This window comes from Sminthopsis crassicaudata, chromosome 6 (assembly GCF_048593235.1).
Source record: "Sminthopsis crassicaudata isolate SCR6 chromosome 6, ASM4859323v1, whole genome shotgun sequence".
In the NCBI taxonomy this organism is placed as follows: Eukaryota; Metazoa; Chordata; class Mammalia; order Dasyuromorphia; family Dasyuridae; genus Sminthopsis; species Sminthopsis crassicaudata.
In genome coordinates this window covers 74,589,576-74,616,679 of record NC_133622.1, presented here as the reverse complement: position 1 = coordinate 74,616,679, position 27,104 = coordinate 74,589,576, and the positions used below count along the sequence as shown (strand labels likewise).

Genomic DNA, 27,104 nt, shown 5'->3' with positions numbered 1-27,104 from the left:
CCAAAGAATGAAAAAAAGCACTATCAGAAACCATGTATAAAATGTTCTTCAGAGAGAGAGTTTGAATTTTAAGATTACTGTATTAAATTGAATGAGTAAACTCAATTGAGTTTGGGGAATATTTACTAAAATTTAGTGATTCCTCTCTTCACCACCACTTTGTAGTTGCTATAAACAAAGATGGAGAAGTTAACATCTTTGTATTTGTTGGTTTTCATATTTATTCATGTAATCTGGACACAATTTGTCATTTTAAAAAAAAAGGAAATTTTAATAGGGTGTAGCCATTATCATGACGACTATCTGGATCCAAATATAATTCTTATCTGAGGAAAAAAAGTATAGTCCATCTAGACAGGTTTCCCAACCATGATAAAGGATTTCATAGAGATTCAGCCAATTTTTAGTATCCTTTCACAGGCATGATTGTACTTCAAGAAAATAATAGTATGAGTCATTCCATTGTAAGTGATCCTTTTTGGGGGGAGGAAAGGCAATTTCTATGGAGAGCATCAAAAATGTGGGCTGCCTATGGTTCAGGGATGGCTTCCTAGAGAGCCCTAGTTAGGAAATTTCAATGGACACCACAATTTTTTTACTCATTTCCACAAAGTAATGGATGCTAATGAGTAAAGTATAATTAGTTTTGTGCAATTGGAAATGACCCTACTAGAAAACAAGTTTGCTTAACATTTTTAAGGAATGGAATGGCCCGAGGCAATATTAAATAATGGTTTTCCTATACTGGGTATTTTTGTACATTTCTGCCAAATATCCTACACTTCCCTCAGTTTCCACAAATAAAAGCTGTTTCTTAGAGGTAATCTTTAGTCAGATTTGTTGTAAAGTACTTTGAAATGTTGCTTAGGGATTTATGATCAATTCATCCCTTATCAAAAAGTTAAAAATGGAAAATTGGTATTTGGTTTCATTATGATGATCAATATATAAAATGGCAGGACTTTTAATAATGGCCCCCAAAGATAATTAATCCATCTCAAGTCATGCTAGCCAAAGTCAATCTCTCAGAGGTGATTGCCCATGAGTCCAGCAAAAGGCAATGCTAAATTCCAGATCCTATTGAGTTGGCCTTCCTCCCCAGTTGTTTCCTTAAATAATTACCTATCATAGGTATCATAAATTCTTAATCATCTTGCTTTATCCCTCCTGTAATTCTCTATCCTCTGAGCCACATACTGTGGGTCCTGATGCATACACAACATTTTAAGCATGGTCGGTATTTATGAATGACTTATTTTTTCAGGTAACTTTGAAGAAGCTGCTGAAAATTATGAAGCCTTCAATGACATGACAGAAGGACGGCTATGGCAAGACGCAAATGGCCATTTACTCAACTCCGTTGCCTGCGAAAATCTCCGGAGGATTTACACGTTGCTAGCAGAAAAAATGCTGAAGGACAAACAATATAAACAGGCCATCAGGACTCTACTGAAAGCTTGTGAAAAAGCCAAACAAGGTGGGTAGGAAAAAAAATACATACTCACTTTCCTTCCGTTAATGCACCATTCTGGGCTCTCCCAGGAGCAAAGTAAAAATTGTCAAGTGTCTGACTGGGTGATTATTTCCAATGAAATTCAAAGACAAATGCCATCAATATACTTCCAAATTTCACTATAAAAACCAAAGTGCCTTCTTGCTGACCACAAGAAATCCATTAGTTTCTTGAAAGCTTTATCTCCAAAAATGCCATCTTCTGGGAACAACATTGTAAAACAAGAAGCTGTAATCAGAAGTTAGGGTCATTTATGGAAGTTAAGATGTTTTTCCCCTGAGGTTATATACTTTCATTGTGTATAAGCATCAGGTCATTCTGAAAAGGAAAGAAACTGAGGCTGAGTTGTCACAAGGAACTCAGTGGTCTTTTTGGGTGAAATAAGTAAGTTTTTTGTGTATTAGTAATAAATTTAAGACAGCATAAAAAGTAGTCCTATGAAGGTTGATTTTTACAGATAACTCATAAACAACTCCAGATTTTTGCCTAAGAGACCAAACTCTTAATTTTGAATCCCAGGCAGTGTGATGTAATAAATAAAGTGCTGAAACTGGAATCAACAAGACCTAGATTTGCATTCTGCCTCAGATACTTCCTGATTATATGAGCTTTCAGGTTCCTCTTCTCTAAATTCAGTGGGATGGATATTTAAGGATTCTTCCATCTCTCAATCTAGAATCTTATTACCCAATGAAGGGGTAATTCAATTCCCTTTTTATTTTCTTGGTAGAAAAAAATAAGAACAAATTTACTCCCGAGAATTAGCTTTCAAGTTCAGATTATATATATTATTTACAAGATTTAAGAAATATGTATGCATTATTAATGAAATAACTTGTGAAATATGTAACATTGTTAGATTTGCTTTATATAATTTATTACATATTAATTTTGTCATTTGAATAAATCTCTTTTTTGAAGGTAATGACACCATTGCTTTTTGAGTTCCATTCTGTGGTTTCCTAATGAACTCTCCTGGGAACTTAACTTAGAGGAGGTTCATTGATTGAAAATTTTCAAGACTTTTAACTGTTTTTGTTTTGAGCTATTCATTACTCAATCATGTCCAACTCTTCATGACCCCATTTGGGATTTTCTTGCCAAAGATATTGGAGTGGCTCACCATTTGTTTCTCCAGCTTATTTTATAGATAAGGAAATTAGGCAAACAGATTTAATTAACTTGCCCAGGGTCATTCAGTAAATAAGGGTCAGAGGCTGGATTTGAACTCAGATCTTCTTGATTCTGGGACCAGAGCTCCATCCACTGGGCTTTTTTTTTTAATCTGGGAAGAATAATTAAAATTGCTGAACCAATCTACAAGTACAAGGAAAAAATGCTATATTTGCAGTCAGAAGAATTATTTTCAAATGCTCACTCTTCTGTTTGCTTCTGTGACCCTATTCAAGTCATTTAATCCAACTGGATTCCAGTGTCCTCTATTGTAAAATGGAGGGATTGTTCTATATGACCTCCAAAGTCCTTTCCAACACTAAGTTAATCAGCCTAAGAAAAATTCTAAAAAAAACCAAAACAAAACAAACAAAAAAAAAAAAAACCCTTTTCCTTTTCACTTCAAACTTTTTTTAAAAACAAAGTTCTTTTTTTTTTTTTTTTAGATTTCAGAGTGCTTACCACTTAGCTGTAAATTTCTCCTGAACACTGTTACAGAAACAGCCAAAATTTAATCTCAGGACCAATAGAACAACAAAACAATGGATAAATTAAATTCCATCATTAGCTTTACCATTCATTATTTGAATCAACAGTACAGCATTGCTTCTCTTTCCCAAAGATTTTGGTTTCAGGGGAATTAAAGTAATTAAAAGACTTTGATTCTATGTATGTGTAAATAGACTCTGAAATCTATATCCATCATCCCCACATTTGAAGTTTTCCCAGGTGTAATGCACTCAGATCTGAAACACTCAGCCAAAGACCAATGAAGAATTTCTTTTTTTTTTTTTACTTGTACATTGGAAAACGATGTAAGTGAATTTTGGTGTAGGTCAACTTCTCAGTCTGCTATATAATGGACATCATGACTAAAACCACTTGCTGAGTGTTGGTTGTGGATAAGAATGATGAGCTCATTCATGGATTATCCATTTTAAACACAGTGGGGAAAGACCCTTGCTTAAATAAGAAATCTACCTCACTGACAGATCTTAAATGGCCATTAACAAATGGAGTCTCTTTTTGGCATTACATGAGAATACATAGAATTGCATCATAGGAAGAAAAGCCAGTGCTAAAACTTCTGGCTTTACTGAAATTATTCCTTTTTGAGCTCATGATAAGCAAATGGATATCAGTTTTCCTAATTGCTCTTTGTTGTTGCTATTCCGTCATGTCAGACTCTTTGTAACCTCTTTTGAGGTTTTCTTCTCAAAGATACTGGAAAGGTTTGCCATTTCCTTCTCCAGATCATTTTACAGATGAGGAAACTGAGGCAAGCAGGGTTAAGGGTCATACAAATACTGTCTGAGATTTGAACTAAGGTTTTCCTGACTGCAACTTTTACATTCTATCCACTGAGAAACCTTCCTGCCTTACTTAGTCACTTAATGTTATCAATTGCTATTGACTAATTAAGAGACTTGCTAATGTGTGTGTCTCAGGACATACTTGAACTTAAAGTCTTGGATACAACCACAAAGTCTATCCTGTTCATAGCATTTCTTTGAAAAATACATTTTTTGTCTTATAGTAATAATAATAATATAATAATAATCATAAGTGACTCTAGATGAGCTCTTTTTGTAAACCTTAGTTTCTTCATCTGTAAAATGGGGATAGTAATATTTGTATTCTCTGCCTTTCAGGACTATTCTAAGAAAAGTTCTCTATAAGCTATAAAATTATAAATTTTTTAAACATTTATGTAAAATAGATATTTTGACAGCCTACTGAAGCTTATGAACTCCCTTTTCAAAATAATATTTTAAATATATAAAATAAAATATATATGATTCAAAAGAAAGATAATTATGCTGAAATTCAGTTCTTAATTTTTAAAATTAGTTATACTATTCTGAAGAACTCATGATGAAGAATATTAACCACCTCCAGAGCTTGAAGCATATTTTTAAATTTTTTTCTTTTTTGTGACATGAATGTGGAAATATGTTTTGTATAAATTCATATATATAATTGATATAATAGTGCTTGCCTTTTCAATGGGTAAGGGAGGGACTTAAAGGAAGGAGAGAATTTGATCTTCAAATTTTTTTTAAGTATGTTAAAAATAAATAATAATTTTATGGACCCCACGTAAAGAAATCTTATGAGAGTAAATAATAATAGTTATTAATGTTATTATTAATATTAATTAGTACCAGCTAATATTTCTATAGTTATATAGTGCCTGCTATAGTCCCTATTTTAAGCACTTTACAAATGTTAGTTCATAAGAGCTATGAAATAAATGTGGCTTTTACTACTTTAATAATTTTTTTGGATCACAGGGTAATTTTCTATATTTTCTTTTTAGGAGGTGACAAGAAGATGGAAGGAGAAGCTGCCTTTGCTTTAGGCTTAGCATATCATGCAACTGGAGAGTATGAATTGGCAAAATCAGTAAGTGTAGCAAAAATTGTTTTCTTACATTTTCTTCGTAGCCTTACTTCTGCTAGGTGCCCTGCAGAAATGTGGTGAGCTGATGCTAGTGAGTTGAGGTTGAGGGGTGAAAGTGGTACATCAATACACATTACATTTGTACATAGGGCTGCATATTTCTAAATCACTAAACCATTATCATCAAACACATGAAAGCATAATAATAATAATGGAAGGACACAACCATCTATTTGACCACCCCACCCAGCTATAGTGGAAATGAACTCAAGTGCCAATAGTAGATGATAAAAGAAGAATTGTGTTTGTGTTAGAATTTAGAATAAAATATGCAGAGAGGAGAGATTTCCAGGCATTCCTGTCATAGGTGTTGGGCAATGGAATGAGCAGTAATGAAAAACCTATGATGAGATGTCCTTATTTATAATCCAAGGCAAAGCCAGTCCCATATTCCAGTAGACTTGTGATTGTACCAATGGGCTTATTGTGTAGATAGTAATCCATCAACCCTTCCTGTGTAAACGGATCCGTTTCTTCCCATAAATTCTTCATAGAAGGTTAATCCAATATACTTGTAAGCTTCACTGAATTCTTTTGACATTAGACTTTTAATGGAGTTGGTGAACTGTCCATTGGTTGACCTCTTTATTCTTCCTAGATGACCAGTACATATTTTCCTTCTGGTCATACTTAATCTGATGATATCCTTTCTCCTACTTCTCTACAATTCCTTATCTGATCAAATGACATGATTATAAAGCATATAGCACAGTGCTTACCATGTAATAAGCTCTATATAAATGTTGTCTATTATTGTTGTTGTTTTGTTATTTTTTGAATTTTATTAATTTTTTTATTAATTAAAAATTTTAATTAAATTTTAAAAATTGGGTTTTTTTCATAGCCTGGTTGTACCCACTGTGCACGTTTCCATTTCTCAACTTTGAATTTGGGGAGATTGTAGTATTTCATGACCTACAGCCATTGTATTACTGGAAGAATATCAGTGCTAGAATAATAGATGTTATTCTATGAAGACAAGTTAAAATTGACAGAAATGTAGCCATTCACCTTTCTTCTTAATTCCTTCCATCTAACTTTCCCACACTGTAAAACAATGGCACCATCTTCTATTTACTCAGTTCTTATTTTGTCCTTTGCAGTATTCTAAATAGAGTAAAAGGGTATAGAAGTTAGAAAGCTGACAAGAAAAATTAAAGTTAAGATGTGATGTATTCTTCATGGTTCACAGTTTGTTCATCTTTTATTTCTATAAGTTATTCTTACATAATAATTCCCATGTTAAATCCTGATTGGGTGTTAACATTTGAAAAGTTTTCCAAATAGTTTCCAAAACTCTGCCTCATTTCTTAGGAATACTTATCCTTTCTCTTAGTTCCTATATTCTGTCACTCATTTTAACTTCGATGAGCCTAAATTTCTTGAGGATAATTATATCTTAATGATAATGTTATTTTGAAGATATTAATAGCATTTGCCTCCCAGGAATCAGTGAGATAATTGATCAAATGAAGTTTATTTACATATAACAGGTGTTTTGCAAAGAAGGGTAGGAAAAAAAGAAGGAAGGAAGGCAGGAAGGAGGAAAGGAAGGAAGAAAGGAGGGAGAGAAGAAAAATATGTTCAATGCTATATGGGATAAACCTCAGTATTCTTTTCTTTGCTTGTGAAAAAGTTAACAACTGACCTGATAATTATGGCAAATTAGAGAAAGCAAAGAATTAATTTCTTCCAATTTTTTTATTTGCTAATGGGGAAACTTTTTGTCATATCCAGTTCTTCCTGACCCTATTTGGATTTTTGGTGGTAGTGGTGGTATTTTGAACTCAGCACATTGAGTTTTCATCTAGTTTGAACTCAGGTCTTCTTGATTACAATCTGCCTACTATTTACCCATTGTACTACCTAGCTACCCCAATGGAAAAGGTTTCACAAATTATGAAATGAAGAAATATTGGCTAAAAATAGCATATTTCTCTGGCCAATAACATTTAAAGAGTGACAAACTATCTGAAGATCTGGGAAAATAGCTTTTCCTGTGTTGGTATTCTTTGGGATCTCTTACATATGGGATTGGAAAGACTGAAGTCTCAGATTAAAGATTTTATCATTAGGGTTCAGTCAGTGTTGGATCAGGTTTGAAAATTCATTGGCAACATCCTTTTAGCACTTAACTTTTAAAGGTAAATTTGCTTACGATTAGTTGGTTTGGTGGTGCTGTAGATAGAGCACTGGACCTAGAATCAGGAAGACTCACTTCTATGAGTTCAAAGATGGCCTCACACACTTACTTGCCCAGACCCTGGGCAAGACCCCTAGCCCTGTTTGCTTCAGTTTGCTCATCTGTAAAATGATCTGGAGAAGGAAATGTCAAACCCCTCCAATGTCATTGCCAAGAAAACCGCATTGGGATCTCAAAGAGTTAGATGCACCTAAAATGACTAAACTATAAATCGCTGGCTACTCTAGCCCACTTGAAAATTGTAGGAATATCAAATGTATTCAATTATCAGGTGGTTGGTGTATTATTGATTTGCTAGTATTCATCAATAATTAAAGATAGCATGGCATGGTAGAGAGAAGGCTGACCTTAGAATCAGGGAGAACTGTGTTCAAGTCCAACATGAGTCATACTTGCTATGTAACTAATGGAAAAGATATTTAATCTTTCAGTACCTACAGGCAAATTCTCTTAAACAATAAGTTTTAAAGAGAAGTTGCCCATCTGCATCTGGAGTGGGAGTTTCAACAATGGGAGCCCCAAGTAATGAAATCATAGATCTGGACCATAAATAATAAATAGTTCTATCAGAAATTATATTGCTAACACAGCCATTTTATTCACTAACTTGGTTTTATAAGGCAGAACTTTTAAAAATGCATTTTAGTTTAACAATTCCACAGAACAGTAACTTCCCTAGTTTCATTTCTTTCTGGGTAATATTAAAAGTAGTTTATATTACTGGAGTGCTTCATGGCTACTAAATATCATAGACATCATCTTTTGATCTTTAATAATCCTATAAATTAAGTAGTACAAATATCATTAGTTCCATTTTATAAATGAAGAAACTGAAGCTCTCTGAGGTTGTGACCTACTTTAATTCATGCATAAAGTGATAGATTCAAAACTACAACTTATCTTCTGATTTCAGATTCTGTGATCATATACAATGCTTCATCTTATTATTAATTAAAGTATATCTGCTAATATGTTTATCTTCCTAACATCTGAGAATATTTTAATAATATTTCTTACATTCTGACCTGCCTGACAATGCTGGAGAAAATCACAAATTCAGATCTTCAGGGATGTACCTGTTTCGAATAAAGCTATCTTGGGTCTTTGCTTCCTTTCTCAAATAATCAGAAAAACATTTCTTCAACATATTCATATATATGTATGTATACATATATATAGTGAGTAATTGAAATTGAGATCATTGATTTAAAGCTTTTAATCTTCTCATCTTTTCCTTTTTTAAAACATCAGGACACATCATGCACTACCTTCTCCATTCTCAATGCTTTTTCAAAGATCACAATCATCTTTCCTCCAACACCTGTTATCCTTCCTAAATTTCCTATTGCTATCTATCACCACCAACATCCACATGCCCCTTGAGCTTAAAAATTCAGTTTTATCTTCTACTTTCCTTTTTCGCTTTCTGTGCTATACACAAGTAATCATGGAACCCTATTAAGTCTTTCTTCTCAATATCTCTCCTTTCTATCTTGCTTTATTTCACTGTCATCTCCTATTTTAGGCTCTTATTACCTCTAATCTGGACCAATGGAGTAACTCTCCAATGTCTCTTTCCTTTCCAACCACCATGCATACTTGTCCCAAAGTAATCTTCCCAAAGCACAGTTCCAATCATGTCATCCCCCTACTCAAAAGTCTTGAATAAAGTCCACATTCTTTTTTTTTCTTTTTTGAGGCTGGGGTTAAGTGACTTGCCCAGGGTCACACAGCTAGGACGTGTTAAATGTCTAAGACCAGATTTGAACTCGGGTCCTCCTGAATTCAGGGCTGGTGCTCTATCCACTGCGCCACCTAGCTGCCCCCAAAGTCCACATTCTTTATTCTGGAATTCAATGCCCACCCACATTGTCTCCCACCTGCAAGTCCTGCCCTAACACTTGCTACTACCTCTGTGTACTCTTCCAGCCAAATTGATCTGCTTGAAGATACCTAAACACAGTCCTATCTTCACAGACAAAACCCAAAGAAAATGGACAAAATACACATTATCTATGCTTCTAATTGAACTGTAAAAAGATATACCAGAGGAAGATTAACCAGTGCTTTCCAATATCACTTGTGCTTGCATCACTGTGGAAAAGTCAAGACTACAACCCTACCTTACTCACACTTAACAAACTGGAAGATTGTAGAGTGATGACAGTTTGTTTTAAGAAGAGAAAACCAGCAACTATCTGCTATTGTTCCCCTTTGTTGGAGTTTTTGATTGCTGATGTACCAATTTCCTGATTACTAAGCTGTGAAAAATAACTAAAATGTTGGTTCAAAGAGAGATCCAAAAAGACCTTTATAAGGGAGAGAAAGAGTTAGCAAACTTTTTTTCTGAAATGGATCAGAGAGTAAATATTGTAGCTTTACAAGCCAAAAGAGAAAATTGAGTATATTATGAGGATAATTATTCAATAAAGAAATTTCCATAATTTTATTTCAAAATATAATAATGCCAATATTAATAATAATAAGTATTTAAGTACAATTTTTTGTAATTCTGATTTTCTAATTAAAATAATTGAATTCTTTTGGGGATATAACATTTCACTTAATGGAGGCTCAAAGTTAATGCTCCCTATCATCAAAATTGGTTATAAATGTTCATCTGTCAAATGATCTGTAATGAAATTTTACATAGTTCATCCTATGTAAACTTATACACATATACATACATCATAATGTACATATACAAACACATATACATACATTCACATAGATAGGTCTTGCTAAATACTGATTCATAAGCATATAATTTTAATTGAGCCAAAATACTGACTATATTAAACAAGCTTATTTTCTCTAGATACATTAATTCATCTACTTAATTTAAAAATGATTTAATTAAGGAATTGTACTTTCCTTTCTTGGCAAAGACATGATCCACTTGGAAAGTTAGTTTGTCTACAGCCTCATTTTCATTTTTTATTTTTGTGAAGGAATTATGCTACAATGAGATATCCTCTTTTAAATTTTTTGATTTTTCTAATCATTGTTTTCCTGTGAGTGGCAAATATTGTGATAAGTGCTTAATCTGGTAATGTTGGTGTGGATTATATTCTTTTAGCACAGCTACAGTGTCATTGCATAATAAACCCAATACTTTTCCATCTAATTGAGTAAGAAAATAATCCACCCTCAACTGTATCTTTAAAACATGACTTTCAAAGCCTTTTAATTTTAACATGATGGGTACATTTGGGTAATAAAAGTAAATAAAATGTTGCAGTATAGTGATATCCATGGCAATGTACTGTATGATACTGTAGTTATAACTATCTTACTACAATTTGTAGCACACTGGATAGAAGCACAAAGTAATGAGAGCATCATATACCTACAGTCACAACTTCTTCACTCGGCCAGTAGTGTAAAAACAACTGTAGACAAAATATAAATGAATAAACGTGACTGTGTTCAAATAAATATTTATGAACACTGAAATTTGAATTTCATATAATTTTGTGTATAAAATATTTTGATTTTTCTACTCTATAAATATATATTTATGTGTACATGTACAAATACATGCATATTACATATATACCCACACAAATATGTACACATGTGTATGTATGTATGAACTTTGTAAGCCAAAAATAGGAAGTCATATAAATTTTGCCCATGTATCATAGTTTACCAGCCCCTGGGCTAGAATATTGAGGTAAATAGGATAAACTGAGTTAAATCAAATAAGATGAAATTTACTAAGGATAAACTGAGTTAAATCAAATAAGATGAAATTTACTAAGGATAAACTGAGCTAAATCAAATAAGGTGATAAATGGGGGATAATGTTGGGGATAAATGCAAAGAAATATTTCACTTGGGAATTAAAAACTAATGTCCGAAATAAAAGATAAGAGAGGAATTGGACTAGCAACATGTTTGGGGGCGGGGGAGATCTAATGGATTGTAAACTCAACATGAATCAGAGAGTTATATGCCTGCCAAAAGTTCATGTGATCTTAGACTATACTAAGAAAGTCCTAGCTTCCAGAAATAGGGAGATGTTGCCCCTCTGCATTCTGCCCTTATCAGACATCTTCAGTTTTTTGTTTAGTTCTGGAAACTACAATCTAAGGACATTGATAAACTGGAGACAATCTAGAAAAGAACAATTCAGATAGTAAAGGGCATTGAGTCTGTGTCTTGTAAGGACTGGAGGAAAGAAATGGGAATATTCCACTTAGAGAAGAGGAGATTCATGGATAATATCATCTGTGTTCAAATATTTGAAGAATTATCTTATGAAGGAGGATTAGATCTGTTGTGATTGGCCCTACGGGGCAGAACTAGGAAAAATGAATAAAAGTTGCAAAGGCAAATTCTTAATCATGAGAGCTACCCAAAAAGTGAAATGGGCCACCTCCAGAATTTATGGATCCATCCTCACTCAAAGCCTTCCAACAAAAGCTGGATCTCTGGTCTTACGGTTGGTCACCACTTCAAGGTAACCAATCAGGTCTTTTTTATCTCTTTAACATTCAGTAATTCTGTGACTTCTCTTCCATAATCTTTTCTTTTAGTCACTGAATAAATCTTATGTAATTGATATCATGCTTGTATTTATGTGTAATTGTATTTTTAGAATATAAGAGGACAGTATAGAAAATAGTAGAATAAATCGACAGTTTCTTTAAGAGAATCTTGAAGGGTAGCTAAGTAGCACAGTGAATAGAGTGCTGTAACTAGAATCAAGAAGATTCATCTTCCTGAATTCAAATCTCAGCCATTTACTGACTGGGATCCTGGGCACACCACTTAATCTTGTTTGCCTCAGTTATTCATCTATAAAATGAGCTAGTGAAGGAAATGGCAACCACTCTAATATCTTTGCCAAGACAATCCCAAATGGGATCCTATGGAACCAGACACAACCGATTCAAAAAAAAAGAAGATTCCTCAGATTTTATTTATTCTTTATTTTTTTTTCTTTTGCCAAACATTACATTCTGAATTTTAAAATGAGTAGTGAGTCAGCTGTAGCTTTCATTCTTTTTATCCTGAAAGCTGATCAATATGTATATGAGCTAAAGATCAGCAGCATTTGCTATCCATTGAACATAAGTTGTCTTTACTTTCCAATTAGAAATCATTGCCTACGATTTACCCTTCTGTTCTCAGTTTAATGGTCTCCACATCCAAGGGGAGCTCAGATGCTTACAGAGATGAAATCATTGCATCTTTCTCCCAGAGGAGCCCTGGTTATCATTACCCATAACATGCCGACAATATTGCTTGAAGCCAGTTTGCCTCATGGTACTGTGTAGTTCATCACCAGCTTCTGTTACATGCTAAAGAGGTCTTGCCACACAGCTTGGGACTATTCCGGGGTAGACTCAAGGGTCTCAGCAGTTGTCTTCCTGCTTTGCATCATAGTTTTCATCTTCTTGATCCTTTTGTCCTGTGGTTTACCTCGGGCGGTCGCCTTCTAGGGGAATCTAAGCAGAGCAGCTGTGGCAGGTTCCATTTCCCGCCATAGTTACCATTCTGTACACTCCCCAACCCACTCCCCAAGACTGGAACTTTTTTCTCATTCATTCTGTTTTCTCAAAAGGCAAAGATACTTAGGTTCAAAATATACATCTGTTGACAGAATCATTAAAAGGTGAAATAATGATAAATAATTAATAATCCCCTCTGAGATTATTTTCCAGACATTTACTATTGGATCTCCTATGTCCTGATTTAAATATATATATATATATATATATATATATATATATGACTTCCCCTATTAGAAAGTGAGCTTCTTGAGGGCAGGGGTTATTTTTGCCTTTCTTTGTCTCCTAGGAATTAGCACAATATCTGGTATTAAAAATGAGAGCTTAATAAATATTTATTGGTTAACAACAGCAACAAAAGATAAATAAACATGGGGTGTGTGCATGTACACACATACATATGTGTATATATATATATATGCATTACTATCATATACATATAAACATATTTTATTGCATGTACATATTTATATATGTATAATAGCATATAGCGTAGTATATACATAGCATATGCATATATGTTTGGAAATATTTATACTATTAGCAGATATACATATGGTAATGTACATATATACATAAGGCATATATGTGTATATATATATGCATATATACACACAATGGGGTCATGATCATTATATTTCCACAATAAAAAAAGAGTTTTATTTTCAAAAATGCATGGAATTGAGAATCCTCAAAATAAATACACATCTAAAAGGTATAAACAGGATCATTATTTCACATGTAATTCTGCTTAATGCATTTAGAATGATCCTCCTTTGAGGGGGTATAAACAGGATTTATGATGGCACCTAATGAAATCTCTTAACTTTTTATAACTTTTAGATTTATGAAAAAAAAAAAGTAAAGATAGTACTAATTATTTTGTTTAAATGTTAAACTATGGTCTTTTTAAAGCATTAACGCAAATATCTGTGTGATAATAGCTTAATTCAGATCAAAGACTACATGTGGAGTCAGACTTATGAATTACATGTTTGAATATGACCTGATATGTGAGGAGGAGACTAGCTACCTTTCAAATTTTTAATATTAATTTCTAAATAGCCTTTTTTCTTAATAATTCCCCCCTTTGTATTTTTTTAGTAGTTGGAAGGAATTTCATTGCTTTAATTATTAGAAAGTATAATCTACTATTCATATATTGAGAAAATAATCAAAAATGTGAAAATTTGCTTTTAATGCCCTAGAGAGCTAACATCTTTGTATTAAAATACATCAATGAGTGTCACTGAAAAAAAGGACAAACATCTATAAATTTGACTTAACCACTTTTTAAAGAAGCCAGAAATTTTGCGTTCAGTTCCCATGAGTGTTTTTTTTAAAAAGCACAAGTACAAATAATTTCAAAAATACACTCAAATTTCAAGTATAAAGATAAAGAATGAATCATTGTAACTATATTATTCATACTAAGATTACCATGAACTTCAAGAAACTGATGGCTCTCTATTTTGTAGAAAAGAGCAATATAAACCTGAAGTTGGTGAACTTAAATTTTAAAAAAAATTAATTTGGTTAGTTATTCAACATGATTGGTTTCCTTTCTAATCTTCTGTATTTTATCTTAAGCATAGACTTCACTATCAAAGAAGTCCATGAAATAAAATGGCCAAGATCCTTTGATCTAAGTAAATAGATGGGTAGGGCAAATAGTTATAGATAGATAGATAGACAGACAGACAGAGATAGATACATAGATGGATAGATGGATGGATGGATGGATGGATGGATGGATGGATGGATGGATGGATGGATGAATAGAAATGCTTTAATGATCAAGCTTAGTATATTAAAATGTTCAGTAAAACATCAAAGCCTCATGTGTAATCCATCTTGAGACTGATTGTGTAACAGACCTCAAGGCAATGACACAGCTGTTAGCTGAAGGCCATTGAACAAGAAGAATAGAGATCATACCTGGAAAAGTCCAGAATAGTTTATAATATTTGATGGAGGATGAGGATCAGTCCTTTTCATTTATAATTTATCTAAATTATACTCTAAAAAAGAAATTTAAGAAAGAAAATCCAGACTTCTTAAATAGTCTCAAACTTTTCCCCCAAAGTGTTCATGAATACATGTAGAGACATAGGAATAAAGAATAAAGTCACTGATATATTTAACTGTCCTCCCCCATCTTACAGATGAGGAAATTGAGATAGACAAGTTAAATGACTTGTCCAGAGTCATACAGCTAATAAGTGTCTGAGGCAAAATTTGAACTGGGGTCTTTCTAATTTCAGGTTTAGCATTCTATTGTATCTCCTAACTCTCCATCCTGTCTTTTTTTTTTTTAAACATTATTCATAGTGTGAAAAATACAGGGAAATTAGGATGTGCTATAATTTATTCACTAACTTGAATGACTTTAAAGAAGGCAGATTTTTAACTACAACAAATGATTAGATTTAGCAATAGAAGTGTAAAAATAATCCTGAATAATAAATCTCAATTGCTCATTCCCATATTTAGGCTTTAGCCATGCCATTATATATGATTTGTATAATAGAGTCTAGGATCCCCTGATGATAGATATCCATGCTGTCCAAGCAGCCTCTATGTTGGCCAGAAGGTAGTAGTAACAGCAGCTTTTTCTACTATTCATTTTGCGGCTAATAAAGAGAAAAAGTCATTTATGAAATTTTTATTTGTGACCCTGAAATTTATGCTTATGTGCAATCTGGAGACCTTTTAAACAATACATATTTTGCAGTCCTTATTTTCTTTTCAACCTCTGAAAAGGAAAAAAAAAATAAGCAAGAATTTATCATTTTTAAAAAATAAGTGATTTTTAAGATGTCAGATATAGAACAGAATCCACCAAATCATAAAAGTCCTTTACAATGCAAAAATCATCATTCTAATTCATTTTTGTTTCATTCAATTCACAGACATCTGGATATACTTGTTAGGAACTATAAATGCCTTTAGAAAGCATAAGTCAGTTGGCATAATATTTGCCTGTACACAAGTCAATATGAATTTTACTACCCTTTAAATAGTCTGGCTTTTGTTCATTTTTATTATGATATAAAATAATGTAAACATAAAGGAGAAGGCAAGAAATTCATTAAATGTTTCTACTAAAGCAGGCTACTCCTACGCCCGATGCAGTTTATTATTAAATTTTAATAATAGGAGTTTTAAAAGTAAACAATTCTGATAGAAGAGAACTGGCCTTAGGCAAAATCTTGAAGCAGGCAGGTTGTCTTTGCTATTTCCTTATCTCCTTTTCTCCTTTCTTTTTTTAGTTCCTAGACATTCAGGACTCCCTTGGCAATAATTCTGGGACCCCTCACCTACAAGGAAAGTTGTGGGAGCCAGTTGGGTTATCACAAGCAGTATTGCAAAACTCATGATGAAAATAATTCCATCTGACAATTTATAAAGAGACCAATAGTTGGTGATTTTTTTCAGGGGAAACTAGGCTAACATCTACAGATAGGATTCTAATCCCATTCTAACCTCTTCCTCCCAAGTTAATTAGGCTAGTTTTTCCTTAAAAGTAATTGAAATCATTCTCAAGAGTTGCTTCACTCAGGATTAAAAACTCAATCTGTTGACATCATTTCCTTGTCTCGTGAGTATAGAATCCATGAGGAAGCTGATAAGCCCTCTAGGATGCTTAGTTGTTACCTCATGATGGGGAGTAAAGGCAAAGTAACTTCACCAGATGAATCATCCTTCTCCTATTGTGGCTCAGCAAGTCCCATTTTCTTAGCCATTGGATGACCTACAGTGTCTAATTTTGTTCCATTATTGAAACTAAACTACAAGAGGACTTGCCAGAGTCAGATACAGCCCACAGCATTAACATTATATATTCTTTACCTCCAACTATGTGAGTTCCATAGGATTGTGCTCTTCAATTTTGTGCACTGATAAAGCAAAGATGGTGTTGGCGAATATTGTTTTTTCATTTCTTTGGTAAACCTCTTTTGAGGCATTTAGTCAGTCACATGTTTGGAAGGTGGGCTTTTTATCTATTTCCCTTGAAAAAGAATTCATATGTGGCTTACCACTAAATGCTGTAACAGAACTTGTATAGAAACCAAGTTAATGACATTACCCACAGAACATTTTCTTCAGGTGTTTAATTGTATCTGACTTTTGATTACCCCATCTGGGGTTTTCTTGGCAAAGATACTAGAGTGGTTTATCATTTCCTACTCCAGCTCATTTTGCAGATGAGGAAACTGAGGCAAGTAGGGTTGAGTGACTTGACCAGGGTTATAGAACTAATAAATGTCTGCTGAATTTGAACCGATTTTTCCTGACTTCCTCATTCCAGGGTCAGTGCTCTATCTACTGTGCCACCAGCTGCCCCCAATGTGCCCCAAACTGAGTTCATTTCTTCCTATTTGACAAATCCTTCCTGAAACATTGCCCAAGGGTAGCAGCAGTATTAGAGTCATTTGGTTGCTGACACCTTGAACAATATATTCCCTCCGTTCTCCCAGACACTGAAAATATACCTGTCCTGTGTTTCCTATCAGCTAGAAAAATAATATGATAAATTAATATCCCTTGAGGTATTAATGATTGATGATGGTTTAATGAGTTAATGAAGTACCAAAGATATTTAAATTTGAACAGAGACCTCTGGGAGACACAAAACTCTGTTGTATAGAAATAAGTCTCTAAGACTGGTCTATCAGGCCATGAGCCAAGACTCTCTAAGAGGCCTCAAATTCTATTATATGGGGGGAAGACTCGCAAAGTCTCATGAACCATAAACATATACCAAGATAACTATATTTACATTACTTTTTGCTATTGTCCTATATTTTTGGTATTATAATTTAATTACTAATTACAGGTAAGCAAACAATCTTCAACCTTTCTAACATGGTATAACCTTCAGGGGCTTTTATTTTTCTGGCATGGTCTTAAAAAACCCAAGGTCAGTCCCATGCCATAGTGAAGAATAGGACAAAGGCTTTATTCAAATATTAATGAAAGCTGTTTAAAGACATCATATTCTCCTAGATGTCTTCCTAACTATTTAAATCAGAAGTTCCTAACCATGGAAGGTTATAAGGTTCTTCTCAAAAAAATACAGGGAAAATTTGGCAAAAATTTATGCTGTCATATTGAAAAATACAAGAAAATTTACATTGACTTCCAATCAATGAAGTTTTACAGAATTTTTGGTTTACATGTGAAGAAAAGTCAACTAATCTCTTTATTTTTGTCTTGTGCATATGCGTGGTAAACTCTAGAATATATTTGCTTTCATAATAAATCAGATATGGAGGAATAAAAAGAGAAAGGATGCAAGGTACTCTTAATCTAACTGCCTTCTTCCTAGGCCTTTTGCTGATCCCTCATGTACTTTCCTAACCTGAAAATGAGGGTTGCCCAAGATTCTGTCTTTGGCCTTTTATCCTTCTCTGCCTTGTAGTAATGTTATTTCTTTCTATGACTTCAACTATAGTATCATTGAAGATAAATCCAAAATCTGCATTTCTAACCCCAGCCTCTCATCTGCTCTCCAGGCTTGTATCTGATTTCATATAGGACATATTAGCATAGAAAATAGGTTGGGATCATTGATTTATTAGCCCAAAGGAATCCCATTTAATAAATGAGGAAGTTGAGAATGCAAGAGGCTAAAGCTTGCCCAAGGCCATGTAGGTAAAGACAGTATTTAAACCTAGCTCTTCTAATTCCAAAGCCAATGCTGTTTACATTGTACCATGCTGCATTATTGTAAAATTAATCTAGGTTTGGAATTTCACCAGGTATCATCTTAAAGAAAGTGGGTACAAGTTTATTACTGCTCAGAACCTTGATTTAAATAAGACATAAGGGAAGAGAAACTTACAACACAAAAGTAATACACAATTAACAAACACAATGATCACTATAACAAGCAAACCAAAAACATATAGCATACATCATCACCACTTCGAGGAAGCACCAACATCTGAATTCCTTGGTTAGGAGAACTCATGGTTACAGCTGTTCAGAGTCTTGAATGAGAGCTATTGCTATTCAATTCTGTACAAGAATCCCTATCCCAAATCCTCAAAGTCCCTTTTCATGAAGGGGATTTTATAGGCTGAAAATAAGTAAGACACTATGCTAAGTATTCTCATTTGATATGTAACTTTGGGGTCATAGTACTTCCCAGGTACAGGATGCTCTATTATAAGAGGTCCACCAAGGAGAATATTTGTTCATTTCTTTAGGGGAATTACATTTACTTCAGGAACTGCCCAAGTTTCTGGGGTAAACACAGGCCTTCCATAAAGAATCCTCATTAATTAAGGCACCAGAAGGATGGTTGACCCTTCTTATGCCTCCTAAGATTCTACCAGATAATAACTGAAAGCATATTCCAAACAATCAGCAAACAAATTTACACAAAGATGTGCCTGAGACTCACTGGGTATATCTAGGCTCAAATGATACTGGCTGAAAAGTATTATTGAACACAAGTTTTGGGTAAAACACTAAATACTTTCCTGCCATAAGTTCTTTCATTACTGCTGCCAATCAAAGGTAAGAGATTAGCAGAAGGAAAAAGGTGGATTTTGGAAGGGAATATCTGAAAGGTATTGGCCTTAAAAGTCAAGGCCTCAAATATCTACACATAATGTGCACAGCAAACATTCAAGGAAACAATTGACTTTACTCATATCATTGAAATATAATGGAGTAGGACTCAGAATTGGAACTGTAGACCTTATTCAAAAGGAAGAGAATAAGTAAAATGAAAGTAGAAGAGTGTTTGTAACAATTATAAAGACCTTGATTCAAAACCTGCCACACTTGCTAGCTATACAACTCTAGAAAATTTACCTAATCCTTTATGGCCTGTTTCTTCATCTGTGAATTGAAGGGGTTGGACTTGATCAGTGTAAGCAAAAAGAGAAGAGATGTTGCTAAAGGATACCACAAAACCATGTGAATAAAAAGAAGAAAAAGCAATTTGGGAAACAAATTATAAGCCTAGCAGAGAGAGAGAGGCATGTTAGATTTGTCATAGGTAAGTGACTTCATTTATTCAGACATCTGCAGGAAGAAGATTCTTAGAAGAACAAGTACAAAAAAAAAAAAAAAAAAACAAGAACATAACCAGAACAAAAAAGGAGAAGAGGAGGAGGAGAAGGAGAACAAAACAATAATAATAAGTAAGAGAACATCAACAAGAAGAAAAACAAGAACAAAAAATATATGAAGGAGAAGGAGCAAGAGAAGAATAAGGAGAAGGAGCAAGAGAAGAAGAAGAAGAAGGAGAAGAAGAAGGAAGAAGAGAAGAAAAAGAACAGGAACAAGAAGAATAATAACAAGGAGGAGAACAACACAAGAAGAACAAAAAGGAGAAGGAGGTGCAAGAGAAGAACAAGAAGAAGAACAAAGACAAGAAGGAGAACAAAAACAAGAACAAGGATAAGAGAAACAAGGAGGAGGAGAAAAAAAAAAGAAAAAAAGAAAAGCTAACAAAATTTTAACATGCATTTATAATTATTTTATCCCTCAAAAGGCACCAACAAAGAATATTTCTAACCAAAAATTTAATTCTTACTTTCAAAGAGAGACCAATATCTAGAACTGAAATTATGGAAATGAACCTTATAAAAAAATAGCTACTCCATCTTAGATTATGTTGGAGAACAGAGGGATATGACCATCGTGCAGCATATACCTGAATATGGGGAAGAGCAGATTCCAAAGGGTTCACAGAAAAAATAGGTAGGTTTCCATGAACTAAAATGAGATGAGGAAACAATGCAGGAGTAATGGGAAGCTCAAAAATGAAATCCTGAATACACAAAGAAAAGAATTACAATTTTAAAAAACACATATGAAAGATAGAAGCATTGGCCCCATGAGAATACTTTCAAGAGTACCAAGACCAGAATGAGCTGAGACAATCGTGGAAAACAAAAATTGTGGTATCAGTGTTGTCATTGTCGATATTGCTCTGTTGGGGAAAATAAAAGTAACAAAGGAGGAAAAGTAACCCACAAAAAAGTGCTAGAGAGGATAACTGAATACAAAAAAGGCAGAGCTGTTTATCTCTTATAATGCTTCTGTTTTCTCTACCAAGAACACACTTCATACTGGAAAACAAAGCATAAAAATATCTAAAGGGAAAGTGATATACAAGATAAATTAGGGTGGTAGAAAGTAAAGCACCTAGTTACACTGCTGAATTTGAATTTCCGGGCCTATTAGTATTAAATGTGTGTGTTTAGTTGAAAGAACTGTCATTTGTATTGATTATAAGTTACTATTAGTTTTCTTACAAAGATCATGAAGAAAATGAGAAAAAATGCATGACTGAAGTAGGATAAATGTTGCCCCAATTTTAAAAAGAAAGAAAAGAATGGGTGGTGAAAACTATAGAGTTTACCCAGATGTTAGCAATGTAGTTTAGTCAATGAGTTGATAAACTTTTATCAAGCATCTACTACATACCTGGCACTATGCTAATTGCTAGGGATACAAATTTGAAAAGGAATCTAAAAAGGGAAGAAAATACACAAAAGACCCTGAAAAGGAGTAGGAATTTTGGAAGGAAGGAAATAATGAAGAGGTTCAAAGTAGTATCACTAAGTAAGAATTGAAAAGATGGCTGGTCTGGGAGCTTTCCTTAAATGGAGATTTTAAGGGTAACTCTTTACTCCATATTCCATTCACAGAGGCCACAAATTTTCTCATGTTATTCTTTAGAACAGTATGGAGGGATTTAAGCTAAATAATAATTTTAGATGGAGATAGCAGTTCTTTTTTGTAGTGGCAAAGAATTGGAAAATAAGTAGATATCCATCACTTGGGAAATACCTGGATAAGTATATGAAAGTAATAAAATATTATTGCTCTATAAAAAAATGATGAACAGGCTGATTTTAGAAAAGCCTGAAAAGACCTATATAAATTGATGCTGAGCGAAGTGAGCAGAATCTAGAAAACACTGTACACAGCAATAACATGATTGTATGATGATCAATAGAATAGACTTGATTGTTCTCAGCAATTAAGTGATTCAAGACAATTCCAAAAAACTTTGGATGGAAAAATATCCAGAGACAGAACTATGGAAACTAAATGTGGATCAATGTATACTGTTTTCACCTTTTTTTCTCATGATTTTTCCCTTTTGTTCTGATTTTTCTCTACCAATGTGACTCATACAGAAATATGTAAAAATGAATGTACATGTATAACCTAAAATATTTTTAAAAACTTAGTTGGAGAAGGAACTGGTTAAATGGCCAGACAGTGCCTAATATATTAGCAGTCAAATGCTATTTTATAAGGAGATATCTATTGGACATTTTTATCAATGACTTAAACAAAGATACAGGTGACCTGTTCATCAAATTTGTAGATAATACAAAACTAGAAGAGATGACTAATATACTGCATGACAGAACTAAGACCTAAAAGTCCTTGACAGAATAGAACATTGCACTGAATTTTATAAGATGAAATTTATTGATGATAAATACAATGTCTTCTACCTAAGTTTAAATAAGGTCAACTTCAGTTAAGTCCCAATTCGTATATCATGCTTTATATTAAGCCTTCCCTGATCCCTTGCAGGAATACTTTCACATTTAGACCTCACATAGTAATTTCCCTAATGCATTAATTCTAATATCTTGATGAATCCCTGATCTTATCAATGTAGTCTTTTCTCCAGTGATGCACATTGCAATCCATTTGTGTCTTCCCATCCTTGAGACCCTAAAACATATCTTCCTGTAAATCATCCACAGGGGTCCATGCTGAGGACTGAGGGTCTATAATGAATTCACTTGATATATTGCATAGATACCATGGGAATATAGCTGTCTTTCTCTCTAAATTTTTCTCCAGGGTTAAATGGTTAACTGACCATTAAACCCTGTTTAATGTTAAAAATGACTTGCCCAGGGTCATGCAACTAGAAAGTGTCTAAATCCAGATTTGAACTCAGGAAGATGAGTCTAACTCTATGCCTGGCATTTGTATCAACTGCACTATCTAGATGCCCCTCTCTATATAAATAGCAATTTTTACCCCAGTCACACATCCCTCTGAAGACATTCTTCATATTATTTCTCATGCACAATTCTTAATTTTCAATGTGTTTCAACCTATTTCCACCATTCTTCTCTCTGTTACCCTTTGGGTGAGTCTCAAGTCTAATTCTTACATATAGAATCACCAGAAGAATATTGTCCTTAAAAAGATCAGCTTTTGTTGGTTGGTTTTCTATAGGAAGAAACTTTGGATTATTAAAGATACCATGCAGTTTTCTAAAGACAATGCAGCCTAGACTTCCTCCAGTTCAATGTTCTCTTTTCCTCCTTCTTTCTTCTATTCCTCTCCTCTTCTCTCCCTTTCTTCCTTCCCTTCCTCCCTCCTTTCCTTTCTAATTTCTTTCTTCTTTCCCTCCCTTTTTCTTCCTTCTTTTCTCCTTCCCTTCCTTCCTTTTTTCCTTCCTTCTTTCTCTTTCCCCTTCCTTTTCTTCCTTCCTTCCTTAAAATTTGGGAGGTGATATAATATAGTGAAAAACATACTGGAATTGCAATCCCATATTTGAGTCAAGGTCAAACACTTACTAACTATACAGTTAGCTTAACATATAGTGCCTGATGTATAAGTTGTTAAATAATTTCTTTTCATTCATTTATGTAATCATGGAAAAGATATATACCTAAGAAGTATTTGGCATAGCAACTAAAATTCCATGGTCCTAGCTAGACAATTCATCTTTTTTTGACATTCTCTGAGACTCAAATTTCCTCATCTGTAAAATGGGCATAATAATCATTTCACTGTCTAGTCATGACCGGTATACAGAAAGTGCTTTATAAACTGCATGAGATGGTATATAACTGTGAGTAGCTCCAAGTATGAGGGCTGTTAAGCTACTTGTTCTCCAAGTCAGTTGATCATTTGTACCCATACCTTATGCCTCGCTAGTTGATATTCATTCTGCCACCGTATGCCAAATGTCTGCTAACACATTTTCAAACTGACCTATATTTCTACAGTGGATACAGACTGAATATAAACTCAGAAAAGTTATTCTTGAAAGACTCTCCATTGTTTAGTTTAGTTTTTAAATTAACACCACTCAAAAACTTCACATAGAAGAGGCAGGTACAGAAACATAATCATTGGATAGGATTCCAAATGCCTCTGGATCTAAAAAAGAATGAAAATAAGTTATAAAAACTGAAGAAAATTTGAAGAAACATAAGGAAAACAAGTATCAGAGTTATAATGATAACTTACATTTAAAAAAACTTAAAAAGTGATTTATTCACATATGAACTAGAAAATTACAAGTATTATAATACTCATTTTACAGATAAGGAAACCAAGGTGTTCAGCAACAATAAGTGACCTAACAAGACTAATATGGAAATATGATTAAAATAATTGTATATGTATAATTTACACAAATTGCTTGCTATCTTGGGGAGGGAGGGAAAAAAATTTGGAGCTCAAAATCTTATAAAATTGAATGTTGAAAACTAGCTTTATATATAAGTAGAAAAGATAAAATATTAAATGTGGAGGAAGAGTAAATGATTTGTTTGTGATCACTAATAAATATTAGAGAAGGGATTTTAACTGAGGCTCTGTAACTCTTAGTGTTCTTGCCACTATATGGTGACAAGAAGAATGAAATAGCTTTGGTTACAACAATTAGGAGAGAAAATAAACATATTAGAGACCAAGAAATCAATCAGATAGGATTTCAAATTTGACAGGGAAGAATATTAAGCACAATTCAAGAACAATTTAGGGCAGGATTCCAAAGTCATAGAATCTATCAATCAGTCAATAAATATTTATTAAGTGCCCATTATGTTCCAGTTACTATAGTAAGCAAATTCAGAAAGGGGAAAAATATAGTTCCTGCCTTTAATGAATTTATAGTCTAACAGGAGAGACAATATAGGAGTAATTATGTATGTTGTGTGTGTATACATATATGTATATGCATGTGTGTATGCATATGATATTTCAACCTATATAGTGGAAAATGCGAACTACTTAGAGAGAAGACACTAAAATTAGGAAGATTTGAGAAAGGCTTCCTATAGGATTTTATTTGAGATTTAAAGGTTTTCTTCTTAGGTCTTTTTTTGATGAGTAGGTATATATTGAATATATGTGGATATTTGGAGGAACTCCCTCAAAATGTTATAGCTCAGGCAAAGGATGCTTATTTAGATTTAGATTTATTTATTTTGATTTGGGAATTGATCTAGTCCAACCCTTTCATTCTGCAAATGAGCAAACTCATTCCAATGAAGGTATATGACTTGCCCAAGATCACACAAATTTTTAATGATATGTCAGTGTTTATAAATCCAGGTCTTTTGACTCCAGACCCAACACCAGTTAGTAACTGAGCTAGCACTTGACCCTAAGGCCTCTCAGTCCAAATCCAGTGTTATTTACACCATATGATGCTCATGTTGTGATTTTCCTATTCATTAAAGCCATGATAACTAGAGAAAAGAAAAGAAATGAGACAAAATCAGAAATTTTGTTTTCTTGGAATCAGTGATGGGATATCCAGTGGCAAGAACACTGGCTATGGAACCTCTCTTTCAGATGTTCATTATCTGTGTGATCTTGGGCTAGTCCTTTCAATTGACTTAGCCTCAGTTTCCTGATTTGTATAATAAAAGAGTAGGACAAGATAAGGAACTTCCTCCTCTAGATTTATGATCATGAGATCAGAAAACTTTTAAAATCAGATGGGGGAAATGAGACTAGGGGATTTTCTAGGATCCTGGATCAGTCAACCAGTCAATAAACATTTATTAAATATCCACTGTGTGCCAGACACTGTGCTAAACACTGGGAGTGCTTACAAAGAAGAGGAAAGATCTCGCCCTGGAGGAAGTGATAATTAAATGGGAGAAGACAACTCACAAAAGGAAACTGAAAGGGAGAGGGAATGATAAAATGTATTATGGAGAACCCCAAAACAGGTTAGGAATGCATGCAGCTGGGGTGGGAGGGAGTGAAGACATGGCGGATGCCTTCCTTAAATGGAGGCTTTGGAAAGAGTTCTCCCCTTCACCCTCCAGTCAGGAGCAGAGGGTCCTGAAGATCAGAGTAAGAGGGACCTTTGAGGCTGTCTAAACTAGCCCCTTTATTTTACAGATGAGGAAACTAAGAACCAAAGTGTTAAGTTGACTTTTAGAAAGTCATGGCTTAAATTTGAACCCAGATTCCCTGGCTCCAGCTTCCAAATCTCACTACCACAACAATGAGCAGTTCTTCTCCTTATGGAGATTTCACTTATCTATACTATTCCCATGAATAATTGAAGGATTTGTAGTTTAAATGGCATCACTAATATTTGAGAAGGACAACCTGATAGTTCCATATAAAGATCATTGCTCTTCCTTTCATTACAGCTAACTTAATCTCATCATATGCAGATTACTTAACTTCTCAGTTTAATGAGTATAGTGCTTATGGATATTGCATTGAGATAAAAACCTCAATGGAATGGATTTTTTTTTTAAGTTTATTGGCCCTTATTATTACATTGCAGATAATTTAACTGTAATTTTCCCCAAATTTAATTAAACATATTCATTTTCCTAGTGAGCTTACAGCAATAAGAATATACCATATATGTGAGATTTTTTTTTCCCAATGAGTTTATAAAATGATAGATATAACAAAAGATAGAAGGCTTTGCCGACAGCACAGTGCAATAGGAGGAACATTAGATTTGGATCTCAAAGTCCTGGGAATCAGAGATCCTCATTTAAAAGCCCAGATTGTCCATTCCTAAATTGTATGACCTTGGATAAATCCTCTTTGAGATTCCATTTCTCATATGCAAAATGAAGCAATTGGATTAAATGATCTCCCAAGTCCCTTCCCATGCCTAAACCCAAGATCTTGTGGATTTCTGAATAAATAATGTAAGTATAACTGAATTTACCATCAAGTCACCTTTTTGAGCTATCAAAATCAAACAATTTATCATTGTGATATGAAGTTGCATGAAATAGGAATCAATTCATCAATCGATAAGCATTTATTAAGTACCTACTATGTGCCAGGCACTGAGCTTGGTTCAGTGCAAAGATATAATGGAATAGGGGGAAAAGTTTCATCATAAGTTTGTTGTTTTTAGTAAAGGATTAAAATATTGCTAAAGATGTTAATGATCCATAGCATGGTGCCAGTATTGCTATGAGTGTAGAAAAACCTGATGTTGACT

General features: G+C 33.7%; 1 protein-coding gene across 4 annotated transcripts in view; it reads left to right on the top strand.

Moving 5' to 3' along the window:
* The window catches only part of TTC29 (tetratricopeptide repeat domain 29), a 261,957-nt gene that overhangs the window by 106,858 nt on the left and 127,995 nt on the right, over positions 1 to 27,104 (top strand). For all 4 annotated transcript variants that reach the window (XM_074276387.1, XM_074276385.1, XM_074276384.1 and 1 more), the window contains 2 exons: positions 1,265 to 1,477; positions 5,007 to 5,092. In XM_074276387.1, coding sequence (XP_074132488.1) covers positions 1,265 to 1,477; positions 5,007 to 5,092 — 299 coding nt within the window. The remainder of the gene's footprint in view (positions 1 to 1,264; positions 1,478 to 5,006; positions 5,093 to 27,104) is intronic.